The sequence below is a fragment of the Bos indicus x Bos taurus genome, chromosome 5 (genome assembly GCF_003369695.1).
Source record: "Bos indicus x Bos taurus breed Angus x Brahman F1 hybrid chromosome 5, Bos_hybrid_MaternalHap_v2.0, whole genome shotgun sequence".
NCBI classification, from domain to species: Eukaryota; Metazoa; Chordata; class Mammalia; order Artiodactyla; family Bovidae; genus Bos; species Bos indicus x Bos taurus.
In genome coordinates, this window is record NC_040080.1 from 110,193,377 (window position 1) to 110,214,224 (window position 20,848).

At 40.6% G+C, this 20,848-nt stretch overlaps 1 protein-coding gene across 10 annotated transcripts in view; it reads right to left on the reverse strand.

Annotated features, from left to right (window-relative positions):
• The window catches only part of PTPRQ (protein tyrosine phosphatase, receptor type Q), a 296,165-nt gene that overhangs the window by 235,882 nt on the left and 39,435 nt on the right, over nt 1–20,848 (reverse strand). For all 10 annotated transcript variants that reach the window (XM_027543274.1, XM_027543276.1, XM_027543277.1 and 7 more), the window contains 3 exons: nt 20,094–20,191; nt 6,490–6,655; nt 5,260–5,520 (listed from right to left, as the gene is read on the reverse strand). In XM_027543274.1, coding sequence (XP_027399075.1) covers nt 5,260–5,520; nt 6,490–6,655; nt 20,094–20,191 — 525 coding nt within the window. The remainder of the gene's footprint in view (nt 1–5,259; nt 5,521–6,489; nt 6,656–20,093; nt 20,192–20,848) is intronic.

The following is a 20,848-nucleotide window of genomic DNA, read 5'->3' on the forward strand; positions in this document are numbered from 1 at the left end:
GTGAGGCAGGAGACCAGGGTTCAGTCCCTGGCTTGGGAAGTTCCTCTGGAGAAGGGAATGGCAATCCACTCCAGTATTCTCACCTGGAGAATTCCATGGACAGAGAAGCCTGGTGGGCTACAGTCTGTGGGGTCGCAAAGAGTCAGACATGACTGAGTGACTAACACAACACAGGCATGACATATGTTCTGACCAAGGAAATATCAGCCATGCAGAATAGTAAGAAGTAAATCCTATCCAGTTCACAGCATACTCTGCACTGTTCTAAACGAGTTCTCTAATTGTTATGGAACAGCTGTAACAAATCATAAGGAGATACTGTGATTACTGCCAGTTAAAAAGCAGAGAGTTGAGGAACAAAGAATGTAGGTAACTTCACTGAGGTCTCAGGGAAATAGGGAAATAGTAGGTCCAGGACTTGGACCCAGAAGCAACATCTTCAGAGCTCGAGTTTCAGTCATCACGAGAACTCCACTCTTGTAGCCCTCACAAAGTGGCTTATGAACAACAAATAGCAGATGAAAAAATTCTAAACGTATTAGCATTTTAGAAAGGATTTAAGCATTAAATAGGATGACCTACAATTTTTCTTTCAAATTTAGATGATTAGTTGAGGTGGCCTCAACTGTCAAAATACGTCCTACATCAAGGCAACATATATTTATCAAGTTGCTGTAGTTCCCTCATACTGTGAAAACGGGCTAGGTATAAACTGTAAATGAAACAAACATCTGAGACTTGCCTGGCAGTCCAGTAACTAACACTTCACCTTTCAATGCAAGTTTGATCTCTGGTTGGGGAGTTAAGATCCCCCATAACTTGTGGCCAAAAAACAAAGACAAAATAGAAGCAATATAGTAACAAATTCAATAAAGAATTTTAAAATGGTCTGTATCAAAAAATCTTTTTAAAAACATTGATAAAATAACATATATCCTCTACTAAATCAGCATCAAATTAGGTGCAACAGGTGTCTAAAAAAATCCATTCACTGGTCACAGGCCCTATAACTGGATGTATGCTGTGCTTAGTCACTAAGCCATGTCCTACTCTTTGTGACCCCATGGCCTGTAACCCACCAGGCTCCTTTGTCCATGAGATTTCCCAGGCAAGAATACTGGAGTGAGTTGCCATTTCCTTCTCCAGGGCATCTTCCCATCCCAGGGATCAAACCTGAGTCTCCTGCATTGGCAGCTCAATTCTTTACCACTAAGCCACCTGGGAGCTCCCCTATTACTGGGTAACTAGGCTCAAATTCTAGCTTTGCCACATAGATTAAGAATTTGAGCAAAATCCTTAACCTGTCTGTTCCTCTCTGGCCTCATCTAATGATAATAACCCTCTTTGCTACACATTTATGTGGGAATAAAGTTAACACATGTAAAATGCCTAGAAGAGTGGTCTGAACGCAGCAGGAGCTTAGTAAAGGCAAGCTATGATTAATAGCTATTGTTCTTTCTGCTGCTTTTCCTCACAAACCTCGTCATCTCTCAGTAAAACCACGCTTTGCTGCTTTTTCACTTCTCAGTTGCAGCTCTCTGCTCATATCTGCTCAGTGCTCTGCCCAGCTCTGCATCTTTATCACCACTTTTGTGCCAGAGGTCTGTCAGCACACCTAGGTACCTTCCTCTTCCATTTCCTCTTATCTGCTCAGCTCCCAAACCACTGCTCTCCAATACCTACCTCTAATCTCTCAAAACCATCACCTAAACTACATGATCCAACCACAACATAAAGTTCCTATTTCACAAAGTGCTTTCATCTTTCATTAAAATGGCTACTGATATTCCGTATCTTCCACAAAACTTTCCTATTTGGGCATTATCTTGCTCAGTTTTTCCTCTGACCAAATTCTAAGTGAGCAAATCCTGTCACTCACACTAACCACCCTATCTCCTTGACTTGTGAATAAATAAAACATTTTATTTATCATATCTTTGCTCAACATTTGCTCAGTGCTTCACACAGACCTACTGTGCTTTTGCCAATTTCTGGCAATTTCTGGACTTCTGGGGATTGCTAGGAAAAATATTTGGTTGTCACAGTTAATTATGAATTCCTTAATTATTAATAATTAATTCCTTAATTATCACAATTAAGAGGCGAGCTATTTCAAATCCTGAAAGATGATGCCGTGAAAGTGCTGCACTCAATATGCCAGCAAATCTGGAAAACTCAGCAGTGGCCACAGGACTGCAAAAGGTCAGTTTTCATTCCAATCCCAAAGAAAGGTAATACCAAAGAATGTTCAAACTACTGCACAATTGCACTCGTCTCACATGCTAGTAAAGTAATGCTCAAAATTCTCCAAGCCAGCCTTCAGCAATATGTGAACCGTGAACTTCCAGATGTTCAAGCTGGTTTTATAAAAGGCAGAGAAACCAGAGATCAAATTGCCAACATCTGCTGGATCATGGAAAAAGCAAGAGAGTTCCAGAAAAATATCTATTTCCGCTTTATTGACTATGCCAAAGCCTTTGACCATGTGGATCACAATAAACTGTGGAAAATTCTTCAAGAGATGGGAATACCAGACCATCTGACCTGCCTCTTGAGAAACCTGTATGCAGGTCAGGAAGCCACAGTTAGAACTGGACATGGAACAACAGACTGGTTCCAAATAGGAAAAGGAGTACATCAAGGCTGTATATTGTCTCCCTGCTTATTTAACTTATACGCAGAGTACATCATGAGAAACGCTGGGCTGGAAGAAACACAAGCTGGAATCAAGATTGCTGGGAGAAATATCAATAATCTCAGATATGCAGATGACACCACCCTTATGGCAGAAAGTGAAGAGGAACTAAAAAGCCTCTTAATGAAAGTGAAAGTGGAGACTGAAAAAGTTGGCTTAAAGCTCAACATTCAGAAAACGAATATCATGGCATCTGGGCCCATCACTTCATGGGAAATAGATGGGGAAACAGTGGAAACAGTGTCAGACTTTATTTTGGGGGGCTCCAAAATCACTGCAGATGGTGACCCCAGCCATGAAATTAAAAGATGCTTACTCCTTGGAAGGAAAGTTATGACCAACCTAGATAGCATATTCAAAAGCAGAGACATTACTTTGCCAACTAAGGTCCATCTAGTCAAGGCTATGGTTTTTCCAGTGGTCATGTATGGATGTAAGAGTTGGACTGTGAAGAAAGCTGAGTGCCGAAGAATTGATGCTTTTGAACTGTGGTGTTGGAGAAGACTCGTGAGAGTCCCTTGGACTGCAGAGAGATCCAACCAGTCCATTCTGGCGTTCATTGGAAGGACTGATGCTAAAGCTGAAACTCCAATACTTTGGCTGCCTCATGTGAAGAGTTGACTCATTGGAAAAGACTCTGATGCTGGGAGGGATCGGGGGCAGGAGGAGAAGGGGATGACAGAAGATGAGATGGCTGGATGGCATCACCGACTCGATGGAAATGAGTTTGAGTGAACTCCAGGAGTTGGTGATGGACAGGGAGGCCTGGCATGCTGTGATTCATGGGGTTGCAAAGAGTTGGACACGACTGAGCAGCTGAACTGAACTGGTATCTAGTGGGTAGAGGTCAGGGATGCTTCTAAACATCCTAAAATGTACAGGACAGATTCCCATAAGACAGAATTACCCAGCCCAAAATGTCAACAGTACAGCAATTAAGAAACCTTGTCATAGACTAACTAAAACTTCTACAGTGGGTCCAGTTTTAATGTGTTTGATTATATACTTTACCTATCATAAAATCTTGAAGAAAAAGACCTTCAGTACATCATTTAACACATGCACTTTTTAAGAAATATTATTACATATATAATATAAAATGCAATAAAAAATTTAAAAGTCATAAGGAATTCAGAGATCATCAACTTTAATTCTAGGTAACTTGCCCAATATTACTCCGCTGCTGCTGCTAAGTCGCTTCAGTCGTGTCCGACTCTGTGCAACCCCATAGACAGCAGCCCACCAGGCTCCCCGTCTCTGGGATTCTCCAGGCAAGAACACTGGAGTGGGTTGCCAGCAAGTGTCAAATACAGGAATGCGGTTGGTATATGAATTGCAAAATCTGCCTGTTTTCATTATCATACAAATATCACATTTAGGAGAATAGTATATAAGATACATAGAATAATGCCCCCTTCAAGGATGCCCACAACCTAAACCCTGGAACTTGTGAATATATTACATTACAGGCAAAACGGACTTTGCAGATGGAATTAAGAATGTGAACCTTAAAACAAGGAGAGCAATCTAGATTATCTAAGTGGGCCCAATCTAATCATAAGGCCCTTAAAAGTAGAAGAGAAAGGCAGAAGAGTCTGATGTAACAGTAAAAATGGAAAGAGAGTTGAAACACGAGTGCAATCCAATTCTGTTTTATTGTCTTTGAAGATAGAGGAAGAAGGTCACAAGCCAAGGAATGAGATATTCACTAGAGGGGGATCAGATCTCAGCTGACAGCCAGCAAGGTTTAACCTGTGTATAACCTCAGTCCTACAGCCACAAGAATTTAAATATTAATAGGTTTAACAACTTCATTTGGATATAAAAAATGATGCTTTAAATTACTCAGAATAGGATTTTGTTCTCTTCTCACATAGAAACAAAATCTTGCAATGCTGAATTGCTTAAAATTCCACAAACACACCATATCATTTACACCTCCATAATTTTGCACAGACTATTCCCTCTCTCAGAATCCTCCTTTCCACACACCCCACATGCCCCCTAGTTTGATTAGGAAACTCCTTATCTTTTTGCAGCCCTGAAGAGACTTTTCCATCCGTTCAATAAAGGTAATCATTCCCTTGCTGTGCAACCACAATAAGACTGAAATACTTCCATTGCTTCACCTCTTAATTTGACTTATAGTATATGTATTTCCATACTCATAATCTTTACTCTGCTCCACACACCCTAAGACTGTGCTTTTTCATATGTATAGTACATAGTAGAATATTAAAGACAAAGAATACAGTTGTAGGAGAATGGATGATCCCCAAATCAATCACCTAATTCTACTAGCTGGACCTCTCATTCGATGAGATATTGTATATAGTATTAGGCATATTTACTGAGTACTGACTATGTGCCAAAACTCTGTTATCCAATTTATATCTTAACATATATTATCCCCCAAATCCTTAGAATACAATGAGTATTTTTACCCTCTGAAATATTCTATACATTGTAAAATTTCAAATTTCAAAAAAATGAAATTTTATCTTAAGCAGCACAATATGCAAAATGTGAAGTTTTTAAATATCAAAAGAAATTTGTAAATATACCTGCAATGACTCTGATAAATGTGCCAGACCCTTCAACACTTCCTCTCACTCTGTATACTGTGATGTTATATATTCCACCAGGAGTCAGATCTGTAACTGTGTGCTCAGTCATCACGCCCCAAATAAGATATTCTTCTGCAAATGTTCTGTTTGATATATAAATCTTGTAATGAGTGAAATTGGTCTTTGTTGGATTCCACCTTAAATGTGCAGAAGAAGTATTCACAGCTTTCAAGGTTAAGCCACAAATCCTGGATGGTTCTATTGAAAAGGTAAATACCTATAAGTAAAAACTGCACACATATATGAAAAAAATAAAGCAAACATAAATAGTATAATTTACAAATCTATGTAATAATCCTTGAATTTATTCAAGTATAATGTCTTACATGCTCAGCTCTGCAAATAGAGAAATAGGCTACTATATAAACATGAGTTTTAAGTGACTCTAGTTCCCAAATATCTTTCCTTAATCAAATCATGAATCACTGCCAATAGACATTCCTCTAGAATTATGCCTCCTGTGCGTTCATAACCAAAAGTATCCTTATATGATACAGGTTTGTTAGCTACCACCTAGCAGATAGCTAAAATAGAGTAACTTAGAGAGGCAGTGAGGGCCAGAAGTAAGGGCATTTTCAAATGTGGTTCTTCCAAAGTTTTCAGCATTTCTATATTGCTGCATTTTTAATCACTTCATCTGGTAAAGTAATATTGTTTCTGGCACTATCATTTGTTCACTGAGAAGAGATCCTGTAAGCATCACAGATTTTCACAAGAACTGTTGGTGACGTATACTACCACTCCTCCCCACTCAAAAACAATATGAAACTGATTTACAATGAATTTACAAACATCAAGGAAGGAAAAAATAGTTTTCCTCTTTATCAAACCCCTACCTCAATAGAAAATGAACTGTATAACATTATGACATGTTATATAGCACACGTGTATATATATGTACATATGTTCCATATATGTGGCATACATGATACATATATATACATGTTTGCTTCAGATTATTAAAAAAACTCTATGTAGTTCCCAATAAATTTAGACAAAGACTTTAAGTTCACATATTTTTAAGAGTTTCTTAATCATATCAAGATCATCATTATTCCTTAATTATCAAGCTTTATGTTTAAAAATAGCTTTAATTATATCGGATCAAAATACTTTCAGTTCTTATAAAACTATAAAGTAAAAATTTTATTTATGATATTTTCTTACTTGTAGCCACGTTTTTCATTACAGATACGCTGTAATCTTTGCCTCTAACCGTCTTCACACAGAACACGTAGTCCATACCTGGGGTCAGATTCCTTACTTTGGCTTTGTTGGTATATACAATTACTTGGAATAGTTTTTCCCTTCTAGGTGTCATACAATAGGATATCTAGAGAAAGAGATAAATTCATATTTTTCATGATTTAGAAAGGATCTGTCATGAACTCCATACTAGTCACATCACATAAATTAATACTGCAAGATAGGGGTTGTAATACTTCCTACCTTCACCAAGAAGTAATTTGGAGGTAGTTGAGGCTGGATAACTTAGTGACATTCACACAGCAATAAGTTTAGTGAACCAACATAGGAGTTTATATACTAAAAGACCAACAGTCTCCAAATGTTTCTAAATTTCACATATAGCGGGGTGTGTGTGTATGTGTGTGTGTGTATACAAACACATGATTTATTTATATATATACATATATATATATATGCATAATATAATAGATGTGAGTGAGACTTTACCTGTTGGTCCACCTGAAAACAAAAACTGTTCTGTAACATTTCATGCATGCCTGTTCTCCAACTCCAGGTAAGCAGAAGACTAGAGGAAGTGAAGGCAGATATTGCTGAAGTCCCAAGTTTCTGACCCTGTGGAAGATGCCATGGCTTTCACCTGGCTGCCTAAGGGATGGAAAGGGGTTGCTTCTGCCCACAGTCCAGCTAAATGAGGAGGGCCCTGTGGGTATCATAACCATGCATGGAGGATGTCTGCTGGAGAGACTGACACATTCTAGTTGGAAGGTAAGAGGCAGCCAGTTCCCACTAATGTGTCTGGTTGACCAGAGAAAAAGGAAACTGGGAAGAGCTAAGAGTAATCTATGTACCCACCTTTGCCCTGACAAAGATGCCACAATCTCCCGTGGGTCACGTATGACCACACAGAGTGATCAGACTTGAACCAACTTACCAGTACCTCACCCAAGAAGTCTGACCTCTGTGCAAACACACCCAAGCAGCAAAAAGTAGTGGGATATAATACAAGAGGGAAGAAGTGAGAAAGTCTGGAAAAGATAGAGCTGGACCTGGGTCTGTCATGTCAAGGACGTGGGTAGTGTGGGAAACCCCCACCTCTCTCACAAAGAACTCACATATGTGTCCCAGCAGAGAGACTGTATTTTAAGGGCTGCTAAATAGGTATCAGTGGAAGCCAGTCAGTGTCAGTCAAGGGAGTAGTAAAAAAACAGCAAGAGAGAAAACAACAAAAATGAACACCTGGCAGAGAGGAGGCACTTCAGTTTTTGTTGACTCAATGAATGATGTGTCACATCCATGTCAGTTTATCTTTCATTATAAGCATCTTCCATTACGGCCAATTATTCATTAAAACTTCAGAATTGGCACTGCCTTTAGAAATTTTCAGTGGACTGATCTGATAGTCCCAATACTTTGGGGATTTTTTTTTTAATTCATTAAAATCTACTTATCACAATCTTTACTCTTCTTTAGTCCATATTTCAAGGTGTAAAAGAAAAAGAAACATACATCTAAATGAAAGTAATCACATTCATTTTATAATTTTAATTATATGATCCTTTAAAAACCACTCGTTATGTGGTGAGAGTCAGAGAAACAAATTTCCTGGGCAGACATGTTTATCGCTGTCTTGTGGGAAGAGTATTTTGTTACTGAAGAAAGATAATCATGAGGAGAAGCATATCACTGCTTATTGATTTATAAGGTGTCACTGGCAATTACCTTGTTTGTCTGGCATATGGTAAGACAGGAAAAGTGAACAGAATGCTGAGAACTTCTGATATGAAAAAGGATGGTATGAGAAAGTACCATGTAGCAGAGGAAGAATATAACCTTAATGAAATGGTAAACTCAGACATACAAAGAATCATAGCAAGGCATTAATGAAGGACTGAAGGGAAAAGAAATCAATTGCAGTGATCTCAAGATAAAATTATGAAAATTTTTAAAATAAATTTGTAAACTAGAGGTTTGTCAAGTTCCAACTATGTGGACTCCATGTATCTAATAGAAACCAACTGAAGAAAATGCAATTTGTTCTTTTATTTCTACTTTTAAAGCAGAATTTGAAGACCTGAAATGATTAATTTTAGATGATTAGGAAAATGATCCCAATTATGCATGTACACTTTGCTAAGCAACCAGGATACTGTTGCTTAATGCATTAAAATTTAACAAATAATCTCATTGGTAGAGAAAGACTAGAATAATTATTAGAGATAGTTAATATAGTTAATAAATATAACCTGAATCCAAAAGATTAACATGATTTCTTGAAATAAGTTTTACTTCATACATAAATTACAATCTCAAAAAAAGTGTTCATATAAAAATAGGAAAAAGTAATTCTAGGAGTATACATTTCATCTGACAACAAATAATTTTATGGCCTCAGCCAACCCAAGAAAAGATCATCTTTTTAGCCATTTGCCTTGAAATATGAGAATTAGGACAAACAGATAAGGGTAAAAAATGTGCATCTTCTACAATTAATATTATAAATACCTAGAATTTTCTCTAGGAAATACCCATACTAAGTATAGGAATGAATTAAATCATTCTAGAAAGGATAGAATTTTTCATGAATCATTTATAACTCAAGACGCCCCAATCATTGAATGATGTTTACAAATGACAAACAGAATGCTCCCCCTAGACTTGCTCATGTAAAATATCCTCTTCTCTTTTCAGTGAGTCTGAGTCTTACCCGTTCCCAAAAGTTCATCTCAAGCTCTACCCTTTGCTGATAACCATGTTCAGGATTGATACCCTCCCTCCAGCACCCCAATCATACATGGCAGGGGTCCCCAACCTCCAGGCCACGGACCAGTACCTCCTGCTAGATTAGGGGCAGCAGTAATTAGAAATAAAGTGCACAATAAATATAATGCCTTTATTGCATGTATTATGTGCATAATACATACATAATTACATGCATCATCCTAAGACCACCCCCCTATCCCCAGTCAGTGGAAAAATTGTCTTCTGTGAAATTGGTCCCTGGTGTCAAAAAGACTGGGGACCACTGATATATGGGAACACTATTATATAAAGTTTTATTTACTTACTAAATATTTATTGATCATCTATTACATGGAAAGCATTATTCTCAGTACTAGGTATCGCTGAGGGTTGGACATGACTGAGTGACTTCACTTTCACTTTTCACTTTCATGCATTGGAGAAGGAAATGGCAACCCACTCCAGTGTTCTTGCCTGGAGAATCCCAGGGATGGGGGAGCCTGGTGGGCTGCCGTCTGTGGGGTTGCACAGAGTCGGACACGACTGACATGACCCAGCAGCAGCAGGTATTTTACAGTAAACAAGACAAAAAAGGCTTCCCATTGTAGGGGAGTTACACTCTAAGGGTGACGCCTAACAACAATCAACTCAATAAACAAATGAATGAAATAATCAGCTACATCTCAGAGGAAACAAAGAATGGTTTTATTTAGAGTAGGTAAAAAAGCAAGGAGATGAGAATATAAAACAAAGAATTGCTCACAAGGATTAAGTCATTAGCCACTGCAGCTATTAACCTGCAGCGCACCCTGAAAGGAATTCAGGATGCAAAACAAGGTGAGGCATTCTGTGCTTTGGATAAACAAGCCCATCAGAAAGTTAGATGTATATCTCAGGAAGAATTTTTATGAACCCAGATGCTTACATTTTCCCATACATAGAAATCATTCTAAAATCATTAACTGATTTATCTGTGTCTTGTGACTAACCGTGACCTTTTACTGAGATGTATGCTTGACTGCATGTATTTCTCAGCCCTAAATTATATATTAGGGCTTCTCCCCTACTTCCCCACAACAGTTCCCTCAGACCTATGGAGAGGCTATTTCCTAGGCTATAGCTCTCATAAATTCTCTGAATAAAACTGAAACTCACAACTCTAACATTGTGTATTTTTCTTATAGTCAAAAAATGATTCTGGAGCTGAGAATCCAATGATAGAAAAGAGTCGACCAAAACTGAAGGCGAAATACCCATGCAAAATGAATATCAAGTACAAAAATTCTGCAGCAGGGATGCGCATGGCATGCTAAAGGAACTAGAAAGAGAGCCCAACATGCTAGCAGCATAGAAACCAAGCAGACAGCATAATTAGATGAAGGTCCAATCAGGTGAGCTCTTGGAGACCACTTTAAGGTTGCTGCTAAGTCGCTTCAGTCGTGTCCGACTCTGTGCGACCCCATGGACTGCAGCCTACCAGGTTCCTCTGTCCATAGGATTTTCCAGGCAAGAGTACTGGAGTGGGTTGCCATTGCCTTCTCCACTTTAAGGTTACATAAACACATAAAGTTTAGACTTTAAGTGATGGGCAATGGAAATCTAAAGGAGGTTGTTAAATCAATGAGAGACACTATATCTCTGTCACCTGCATTCTCTCTGGCCACTATATGCTAAGTAGATAATATGGAAATCAAGAACAGAGACCGAGGACTTCCCTGGGGTCTAGAGGTTAAGCATTTGCCTGCCAATGCAGGGGACATGGGTTCGATCCCTAGTCCTGGGAGATTCCACATGCCATGGACCAACTGAGACCATGTGTTAGAACAACTGAGCCTGTGTGTCAAAACTACTGAGCCTATGCTCTAGAGCCTGCAACCCACAACTCCTCAGCCCATGCACCTAGAGCTCATGCCCCATGCTCCACAAGAGAAGCCACCGCAATGAGGAGCCCGCAGACTGCAACTAGAGTAGCCCCCACCTGAAGCAGTGAAGACAGACCCAGCACATCCAAAAATAATTAATTTTTAATTAAAAACATGTATCTTTATTAAAAAAGGTGGGGGCACAGTCCTAAGATGGAGGAGGAATAGGATGGGGAGACCACCATTATCTTCCCCACAAATTCATCGAAAGATCATTTGAATGGTAAGCAAATTCCAAAAAACAACTTCTGAACGCTGGTGAAGGACACCAGGCACCCAGAAAGGCAGCCCATTGTCTTCAAAAGGGATAGGACAAAATATAAAAGATAAAGAGAGAGACAAAAGAGTTAGGGACGGAGACCCATCACAGAGAGGGAGTTGTGAAAGAGAAGTTTCCAAACTCTAGGAAACCCTCTAACTGGAGGGTCTGTGGGGAGTTTTGGAATCTCAGAGGGCAACATAACCAGGAGGAAAAATAAATAAATAAACAAAACCCCACAGATTACGTGCCTAACCGCAACTCCCAGAGAAGTAGCCCAGATGCCCGTGTCTGGCACCAGCAAGTGGGGGCTGAACAGGGAGATATTGGTTGCATGCTTAGGGTAAGGACAGAGCCTGAATGCCCTGAGGACAATCTGAGGGAGCTAACACGAGACAGCACCCCAAACTGTGGGATAGCCAGAGAGAGAGATAAAAAAATTAAAGAGAAAAAGACAGAGAGAACTTTCCCATGGAAAGCTTTATCCTAAGGCACTGACAGCCCGCTCACAGAACAAAGGACTGAGCAAATACCAAAGGAGATCCAGCCGGCTACGGACTGGCTCCTTTCCACACTGGAAACAGAGAGGCAGGCGGGCGACAGCCAGAGCCAGAAGGGGCAATCTCGGCCCCAGAGACGTCATCCTCCACTAAACTGTGAGCAGGCTCCCAGCTGCTAACCAAGTTTTCCTTCAATCAAGATGGTTGACATCCCCCAGGAGGGTCGCAGGAAGAGATCAGCTCCCCAAGGAGACACACAGCACACTTGAGACAGTGCTCCCACTCTGCACCCAGGAAACCAAGTGGCTGGGGCCAGGGAGGTGATAAGACCCACCGCCCACCTGGGGAGAGTGCACTCGCCAAGCACCTGTTCAGTTCAGTCGCTCAGTCATGTCCGACTCTTCACGACTCCATGAATCGCAGGGCGCCAGGCCTCCCTGTGCATCACCAACTCCCGGACTTCACCCAGACTCACGTCTATCGAGTCAGTGATGCCATCCAGCCATCTCATCCTCTGTCGTCCCCTTCTCCTCCTGCCCCCAATCCCTCCCAGCATCACAGACTTTTCCAATGAGTCAACTCTTCACATGAGGTGGCCAAAGTACTGGAGCTTCAGCTTTAGCATCAGTCCTTCCAATGAAATCCCAGGGCTGATCTCCTTGCAGTCCAAGGGACTCTCAAGAGTCTTCTCCAACATCACAGTTAAAAAGCATCAATTCTTCAGCACTCAGCCTTCTTCATAGTCCAACTCTCACATCCATACATGACCACTGGAAAAACCATAGCCTTAATTAGACGGACCTTTGTTGGCAAAGTAATGTCTCTGCTTTTCAATATGCAATCTAGGTTGGACATAACTTTCCTTCCAAGGAGTAAGCATCTTTTAATTTCATGGCTGCAGTCACCATCTGATTTTGGAGCCCAAAAAAATAAAGTCTGACACTGTTTCCACTGTTTCTCCAACTATTTACCATGAAATGATAGGACCAGATGCGATGATCTACATTTTCTGAATGTTGAGCTTTAAGCCAACTTTTTCACTCTCCACTTTCACTTTCATCAAGAGGCTTTTTAGTTCCTCTTCAATTTCTGCCATAATGGTAGTGTCATCTGCATATCTGAGGTTATTGATATTTCTCCCGACAATCTTGATTCCAGTTTGTGTTTCTTCCAGTCCAGCGTTTCTCATGATGTACTCTGCATATAAAAATAAGCAGGGTGACATGATACAGCCTTGACGTACTCCTTTTCCTATTTGGAACCAGTCTGTTGTTCCATGTCCAGTTCTAACTGTTGCTTCCTGACCTGCATACAGATTTCTCAAGAGGCAGGTCAGGTGGTCTGGTATCCCATCTCTTTCAGAATTTCCCACAGTTTATTGTGATCCACACAGTCAAAGGCTTTGGCGTAGTCAATAAAGCAGAAATAGATATTTTTCTGGAACTCTCTTGCTTTTTCCATGATCCAGGGGATGTTGGCAATTTGATCTCTGGTTCCTCTGCCTTTTCTAAAACCAGCTTGAACATCTGGAAGTTCACGGTTCACATATTGCTAAAGCCTGGCTTGGAGAATTTTGAGCATTACTTTACTAGCATGTGAGATGAGTGCAATTGTGCGGTATTTGCACAATTTGAGGATTCTTTGGCATTGCCTTTCTTTGGGATTGGAATGAAAACTGACCTTTTCCAGTCCTGTGGCCACTGCTGAGTTTTCCAAATTTGCTGGCATATTGAGTGCAGCACTTTCACAGCATCATCTTTCAGGATTTGGAATAGCTCAACTGGAATTCCATCACCTCCACTAGCTTTGTTCGTAGTGATGCTTTCTAAGGCCCACTTGACTTCACATTCCAGGATGTCTGGCTCTAGGTCAGTGATCACACCATCGTGATTATCTGGGACATGAAAATCTTTTTTGTACAGTTCTTCTGTGTATTCTTGCCACCTCTTCTTGATATCTTCTGCTTCTGTTAGGCCCATACCATTTCTGTCCTTTATCGAGCCCATCTTTACATGAAATGTTCCCTTGGTATCTCTAATTTTCTTGAAGAGATCTCTAGTCTTTCCCATTCTGTTGTTTTCCTCTATTTCTTTGCATTGATCACTGAGGAAGGCTTTCTTATCTCTTCTTGCTATTCTTTGGAAACCTGCATTCAGATGCTTATATCTTTCCTTTTCTCCTTTGCTTTTCACCTCTCTTCTTTTCACAGCTGTTTGTAAGGCCTCCCCAGACAGCCATTTTGCTTTTTTGCATTTCTTTTCCATAGGGATGGTCTTGATCCCTGTCTCCTGTACAATGTCACGAACCTCAGTCCATAGTTCATCAGGCACTCTATCTATCAGATCTAGGCCCTTAAATCTATTTCTCACTTCCACTGGATAATCATAAGGGATTTGATTTAGGTCATACCTGAATGGTCTAGTGGTTTTCCCTACTTTCTTCAATTTCAGTCTGAATTTGGCAATAAGGAGTTCATGATCTGAGCCACAGTCAGCTCCTAGTCTTGTTTTTGTTGACTGTATAGAGCTTCTCCATCTTTGGCTGCAAAGAATATAATCAATCTGATGTCAGAGCTGACCGTCTGGTGATGTCCACGTGTAGTCTTCTCTTGTGTTGTTGGAAGAGGGTGTTTGTTATGACCAGTGCGTTCTCTTGGCAAAACTCTATTAGTCTTTGCCCTGCTTCATTCCGTATTCCAAGGCCAAATTTGCCTGTTACTCCAGGTTTCTTGACTTCCTACTTTTGCATTCCAGTCCCCTATAATGAAAAGGACATCTTTTTGGGGTGTTAGTTCTAAAAGGTCTTGTAGGTCTTCATAGAACTGTTCAACTTCAGCTTCTTCAGCGTTACTGGTCGGGGCATAGACTTGGATTACTGTGATACTGAATGGTTTGCCTTGGAAACGAACAGAGATTATTCTGTCATTTTTGAGATTGCATCCAGGAACTGCATTTCAAACTCTCTTGTTGACCATGATGGCTACTCCATTTCTTCTGAGGGATTCCTGCCCGCAGTAGTAGATGTAATGGTCATCTGAGTTAAATTCACCCACTCCAGTCCATTTTAGTTCACTGATTCCTAGAATGTCTACATTCACTCTTGCTATCTCTTGTTTGACCACTTCCAATTTGCCTTGATTCATGGACCTGACATTCCAGGTTCCTATGCAATATTGCTCTTTACAGCATCGGACCTTGCTTCTATCACCAGTCACATCCACAGCTGGGTATTGTTTCTGCTTTGGCTCCATCCCTTCATTCTTTCTGGAGTTATTTCTCCACTGATCTTCAGTAGCATATTGGGCACCTCCTGACCTGGGGATTTTCTCTTTCAGTATCCTATCATTTTGCCTTTTCATACTGTTCATGGGGTTCTCAAGGCAAGAATACTGAAGTGGTTTGCCATTTCCTTCTCCAGTGGACCACATTCTGTCAGATCTCTCCACCATGACCCTCCCATCTTGGGTTGCCCCACGGGCATGGCTTAGTTTCACTGAGTTAGACAAGGCTGTGGTCCTAGTGTGATTAGATTGACTAATTTTCTGTGAGTATGGTTTCAGTGTGTCTGCCCTCTGATGCCCTCTTGCAACACCTACCGTCTTACTTGGGTTTCTCTTACCTTGGGCGTGGGGTATCTCTTCACGGCTACTCCAGCAAAGCACAGCCGCTGCTCCTTACCTTGGACGAGGGGTATATCCTCACCGCCGCCCTTCCTGACCTTCAACGTGGGATAGCTCCTCTAGGCCGTCCTGCGCCCACGCAGCCATGGCTCCTTGGACATGGGGTTGGTCCTCCTGGCCGCCGCCCCTGGCCTCAGACACCAGGTAGCTCCTCTCGGCTGTTCCTGCGCCATCGCAGCCTGGCACTCTTGGCCACTGCCCCTGACCTCGGACATGGGGTAACTCCTCTTGGCCACTGCTCTTCGGGCATGCGGTTCTCCCGGCTTCTGCCTCTGACCTCGGACGTGGGGTAGCTCCTCTCAGCCTCGCTTAGTGCCTTTAAAGGCTACTTTAGCGGTGATAAATTTATTTAGCTTTTGCTTGTTTGGGAAACTTTTTATCTTTCGTAATTTCTGATTAATAACCTTGCCAAATAATGTATTATTGGTTGTAGGTTTTTTCTTTTTTTACTTTCGGTAATTTTAATATATCATGCCAGTCCCTTTTGGCCTATAAAGTTTCTGCTAAAAGTTAATCAGTTGAAAGGAGGGTTCCCTTCTAAGTTTTCTCTTGCTGCTTTTAAATTTCTCACTTCTGACACGTTAATTGTGATGTGTCTTGATGTGAGTCTCCTCAAGTTCATCTTGTTTGGATGTCTGTGTTTTCTGGACTTGGTTCCTTTACCAGGTTGAAATTTTTCTCAGCCCTAACTTCTTCCAATAGGTCAACTGGAACTTTCTTTCTCCTACTGGGACCCCTTGAAAAAAGTAAATATTGGTATGCTTAAGAGTACTGGAGTGGGGTGCCATTGCCTTCTCCGAATGTTGTTGCAGACATTCCTTAAGTTACCCTCATTTTTAAAAATTCCGTTTATGTCCTTACTGGGTGATTTCTGCTACCCTGTCTTTCAGACTGCTGATCCATTCTTCTGTATCCTCTAATGCACTGTTGACTCTCCCAGTGTATTTTAAATTTCAGTTATTGCAGTCTTTAATTCTTACCAGTTCTTTATATTTTCTACCTCTTTCTTCAATTTATCACTGTACCCATCAGTTCTTCTCCTCAGTTCAGTGCAGATCTTTATGACTATTACTTTCAATGTCCTTTTGTCAAATTGTTTGTCTCCATTTCATTGAATTATTTTTCTGAAGTTTTGTCTTGTTCCTTCATTTGAAAGGTTTGCCACTGTCCCCCAAGTTTTCCTGTGTTTATTTCTATTTATTAGTTTTACCTAACAAATAGAATTGATGCTTTCAAAGCATCAAAGAATCGATGCTTCTGAATTGTGGTGCTAGAGAAGAGAGCCTTGAGAATCCCTTGGACAGCAAAAAGATCAAACTAGTCAATCCTAAAGGAAATCAACTCTAAATATTCATTGGAAAGACCAATGCTAAAGCTCTAATACTTTGGCTACCTGAAGCCAAGAGCCCACTCACTGGAAAAGACCCTAATCTGGGAAAGATTGAGGGCAAGAGGAGAAGAGGGCAACAGAGGATGAGATGGTTGGATGGTATCACTGACTCAATGGACATGAGTTTGAGCAAACTTCTGGAGACAGTAAAGGACAGGGAAGTCTGGTGTGCTGCAGTTCATGGGGTAGCAAAGAGCTGGACACGACTTAGTGACTGAACAACAACAATCAGATATATCAGTTATATCTCCCAGTCTTGAAAGAGTGGCTTTATTTAGAAGGTTTTCTGTGATGCTCAGTGGCACAGTCCTCCCAGGTCACCAGAGCCAGATGCCCCTGGAGTGTCTTCCGTGTGAGCGGTGTGTGCCCTCCGTGGGCCATGCTCACTGCAGGTCCACTGGGGGTGGGACCAGTTCCCAGTGTGACTGGCTGTGAGGCCCAGTGGCAACTACTGCAAGTATACTGTTGTACAAAACTGATCCCCCAGGAGGGGTTGCTTAGGAGGGCACTGGGGCCGTCCAAATCCACCTGCTGTATGGAACAGGTTAGGAGTCACGTTGGAGAATCTAGCCATGGTGGATGGGTGAGCAGGACTGACCCTCAGGGAACACTGGGGCAGGGCATATGGTGTTGGTTAGGTTGACTGAGAGTGATAGAAATGGTGTCTGCCAGCACCTGCCCAGCTAGGTGGAAGGACAGTTTAGAAAAAAAAAAGCTGCACCTACCAGTACTTCCATTCCCAAAGAAAGTTCCACCAGATCCCTGCCCTTCCAGAACACACCCTAATACTAGTCAATGAATCTTCTCTTATGACCTAGCTGTTTTTCAAGCTACTGCCTCTTCCCTGGGACTCAGAATCAGTGAGTTTGTGTGAGAGCTCTTCAAGAGGAGGGTCTCGATATTCCACAGCCTTCTGGATTTCCCAGATAGAAGCCCTGCTGGTTTTCAAAGCCAGATGTCATGTGGCTCTTCTACCCATGCAGGTCCCCCAGGCTGGGGAGCCTTCCATGGGGCTCAGGCCCCTTACTCCTCAAGGGGGACCTCTGTTGGGACAGTACTCCCCACTTGTGGGTTACCACACAGGGCGTGTGGGTTCTAACTAGACTGCATCTCTGGCCCTCCTACCCATCTCAATGTGGCCTACTCTTTATATCCTTAATTGTAGAAAATCTGTTCTGCTAGTCATTACGTGACTCTCAGAGATAGTTATTCTATATGTAGCTGTAGTTTTCGCGTGTCTATGGGAGGAGGTGAGCTCAGGGTCTTCCTACTCCACCATCTGGATGCAGACTCTCATAATCTCTCTATTTTAAAACCTGCTAATTAGCCAATTTAATTCCATCTGCTTCCCCTTTACCATGTAATATAACATATTTCAGGTTCTGTGAATTAGGCTGGATCTTTGGAAGGTCATTATTCTGCCCACTACACAACCCTCTTTGTCTTTAGTACCAGCTACTATAAATAAATAAATGTGGATTCTTTTTATGTCTATCATATAATAACTATTATCTTGTTTCTCATTCTGAACTGTAATTGTTAAGAAATCAAACTTGGATATAAAACTCAGATGTACTAATTAGTTCATTTCAAGTGTCTGGCAATTTTACTGCTCTGGTTCCTTTTAGATGTATTGATTCTATAAATTATTAAATTCTATATTGCTTTTCACTTTCAGGAAACACCTTTTGTTGTATCTGCTCAAATTCTAATGACTCTATAACCCCCACCATCCATAGATCCAGAGCTACCATTTTCATACGACATGGGGCCTGCAACAGTTGACTGAAACTGGACTGGGTGTCTAATATTTGGAATAATCACAGTCCCTTCCTTGGGAATTTAGGGAGCACCTGTCTTTTCTGTGGCTCATAATATACCATTTATGCTTAGAAGTTGTGCATGGCATTCTTCCACTCATCCCATGGTTTGCTTAGCAGAGAAAGTTGGTCATCAGGAAAAATGAGTAAAAATAAATTAAGGCTAATGAGCAGAAAGAAGTAGACAGACATTAAGAAAACAATCCCTGTGGTCTCAATGGCCTTAAATATCTGATTCTGATTTTTCCAAACACCCAGTCTTTGCCTTCGTCTCCATGAGGCACTCTTTCATTAATATGATAAATTTCTTAACTATTTTAGGTTGTTTTCTTTTCTTTATAACTAAAACCACCATCTCCTACTACTACCAAAGTGTGGAAAACTTGTTTGCCCCCATAGATTACAAAGCAACAGTGCTATCCCCAAGGACTTCCCTGGTGGTCCAATGGCTAAGACACTGAGCCCCCAGTGCAAGGTGGGGGCTGGGTTCAATTCCTGGTCAAGGGACTGGATTCCACAGGGTGCCACAGGAATTCACACGCTGCAGCTGAGAGTCCACGAGCTGCCTCTAAAGATCCCACATGCCATAATGAAGATTAAAGACCTGGAGTAGTCACATAAATAATTTTTTAAATAAATACATAATTTTAAAACAAAAAAATAATGCTATCTCCAGAAGCTTACTCACCCTGAAAACCATACAATGCAGGATGTTGGGTGTATATAATATATTCTCACTTGATGCCAGGTTACATTATTAACCACAAAGAGCAACAAAAAAATGCATGCATTTATATCACAGACAATTAAAAAGCAGCTTCTTTGTACCTCTTTCTCTCCTACCCTCTGGGTTGCAAGTCTCCACTCAACTACATCTGTAGGGTGGAGCTGAAAGGAAGATCGTAGCACATCACCCAGCTTTAACTTATGGAATCTTTGCTGTGACTGGTGCTGTCACAGAAGCACTGTCCTTCAGCACCATCATTCCTTTATTCACAACTTTGTACTACACATGCACACATCTGTCTCCACTGGAAAACCCAAAGTTTTCCAATGTACATTTAAAGTCAAGTACCAGCTTTTGCTCAAATTCGAAAAACTCCCATGACAATTTTGTACTTATAAAGCAACACATAGAAAACTTATTTTGGAGGAAAACCTTACAGTAAAGGAGAGGCGTCATAATTTCTTAAGCTATTAATGTAAAATGAAGGACAAAAAAAGAGTGAAATCATGCATGACAGCAACTTCACCTGAAACTTCTCAAAACCTCCTTGTGGGAGTTTCCAAGACAAATATATTGTGTTTTCTTCCTGCCCCAAAATCAGTAAATCTGATGGTGGGTCTGGATCTAGGACAAGGAAATAAAATATGAAAAGAAATCTTAAAAACAAAGAAACAAGCGAACATTTCTATCATCATGGTATCTAACCTTGGCCCTCACACTATGGAAGAGAGGCAGGGTAATCAGGTTTTTCTAATCAGCTTTAGCACCATGTGAGAGTCTCGGTCTTCTCATCTCTACAATGGTGGAAGAGGAAAAAAATTTTTCTAGAAAGCCTTTTTTCACAATAAAATTACATGGATTTCATATTTATTTTTTGCATAGCAGAATTCAGTATGAAATTATTAGAAGTGAGATTTTTAACTGAGAATTTTATGCACTGCATAAATTAAGAGATATATCTAACCCCCTTAAGTTTCCAAACTCCTTTTTCCTTTAAACATTTTATCTGAGGAGGTTCTAGAAACTTATTTTTCAAATCAGTAGTATATCCCTACTTCTAATTTATATTTCAAACTGAAGTGTGGCATTTCTTTCCTTAACTGGAAGAAATATAATGCTAAAATTTTATTGGAATAATCTCATCTCTAAAATTCAAATTTTATAAGAATTATTTTTCTTACTTAAAGATTTAAGTTTATATGAATTCAATCAGTGGTAAATTTAAACCTGTGTCACTGATTGACAGACCTTTTTACTCTATTTTTCTTTTATGCATATTCC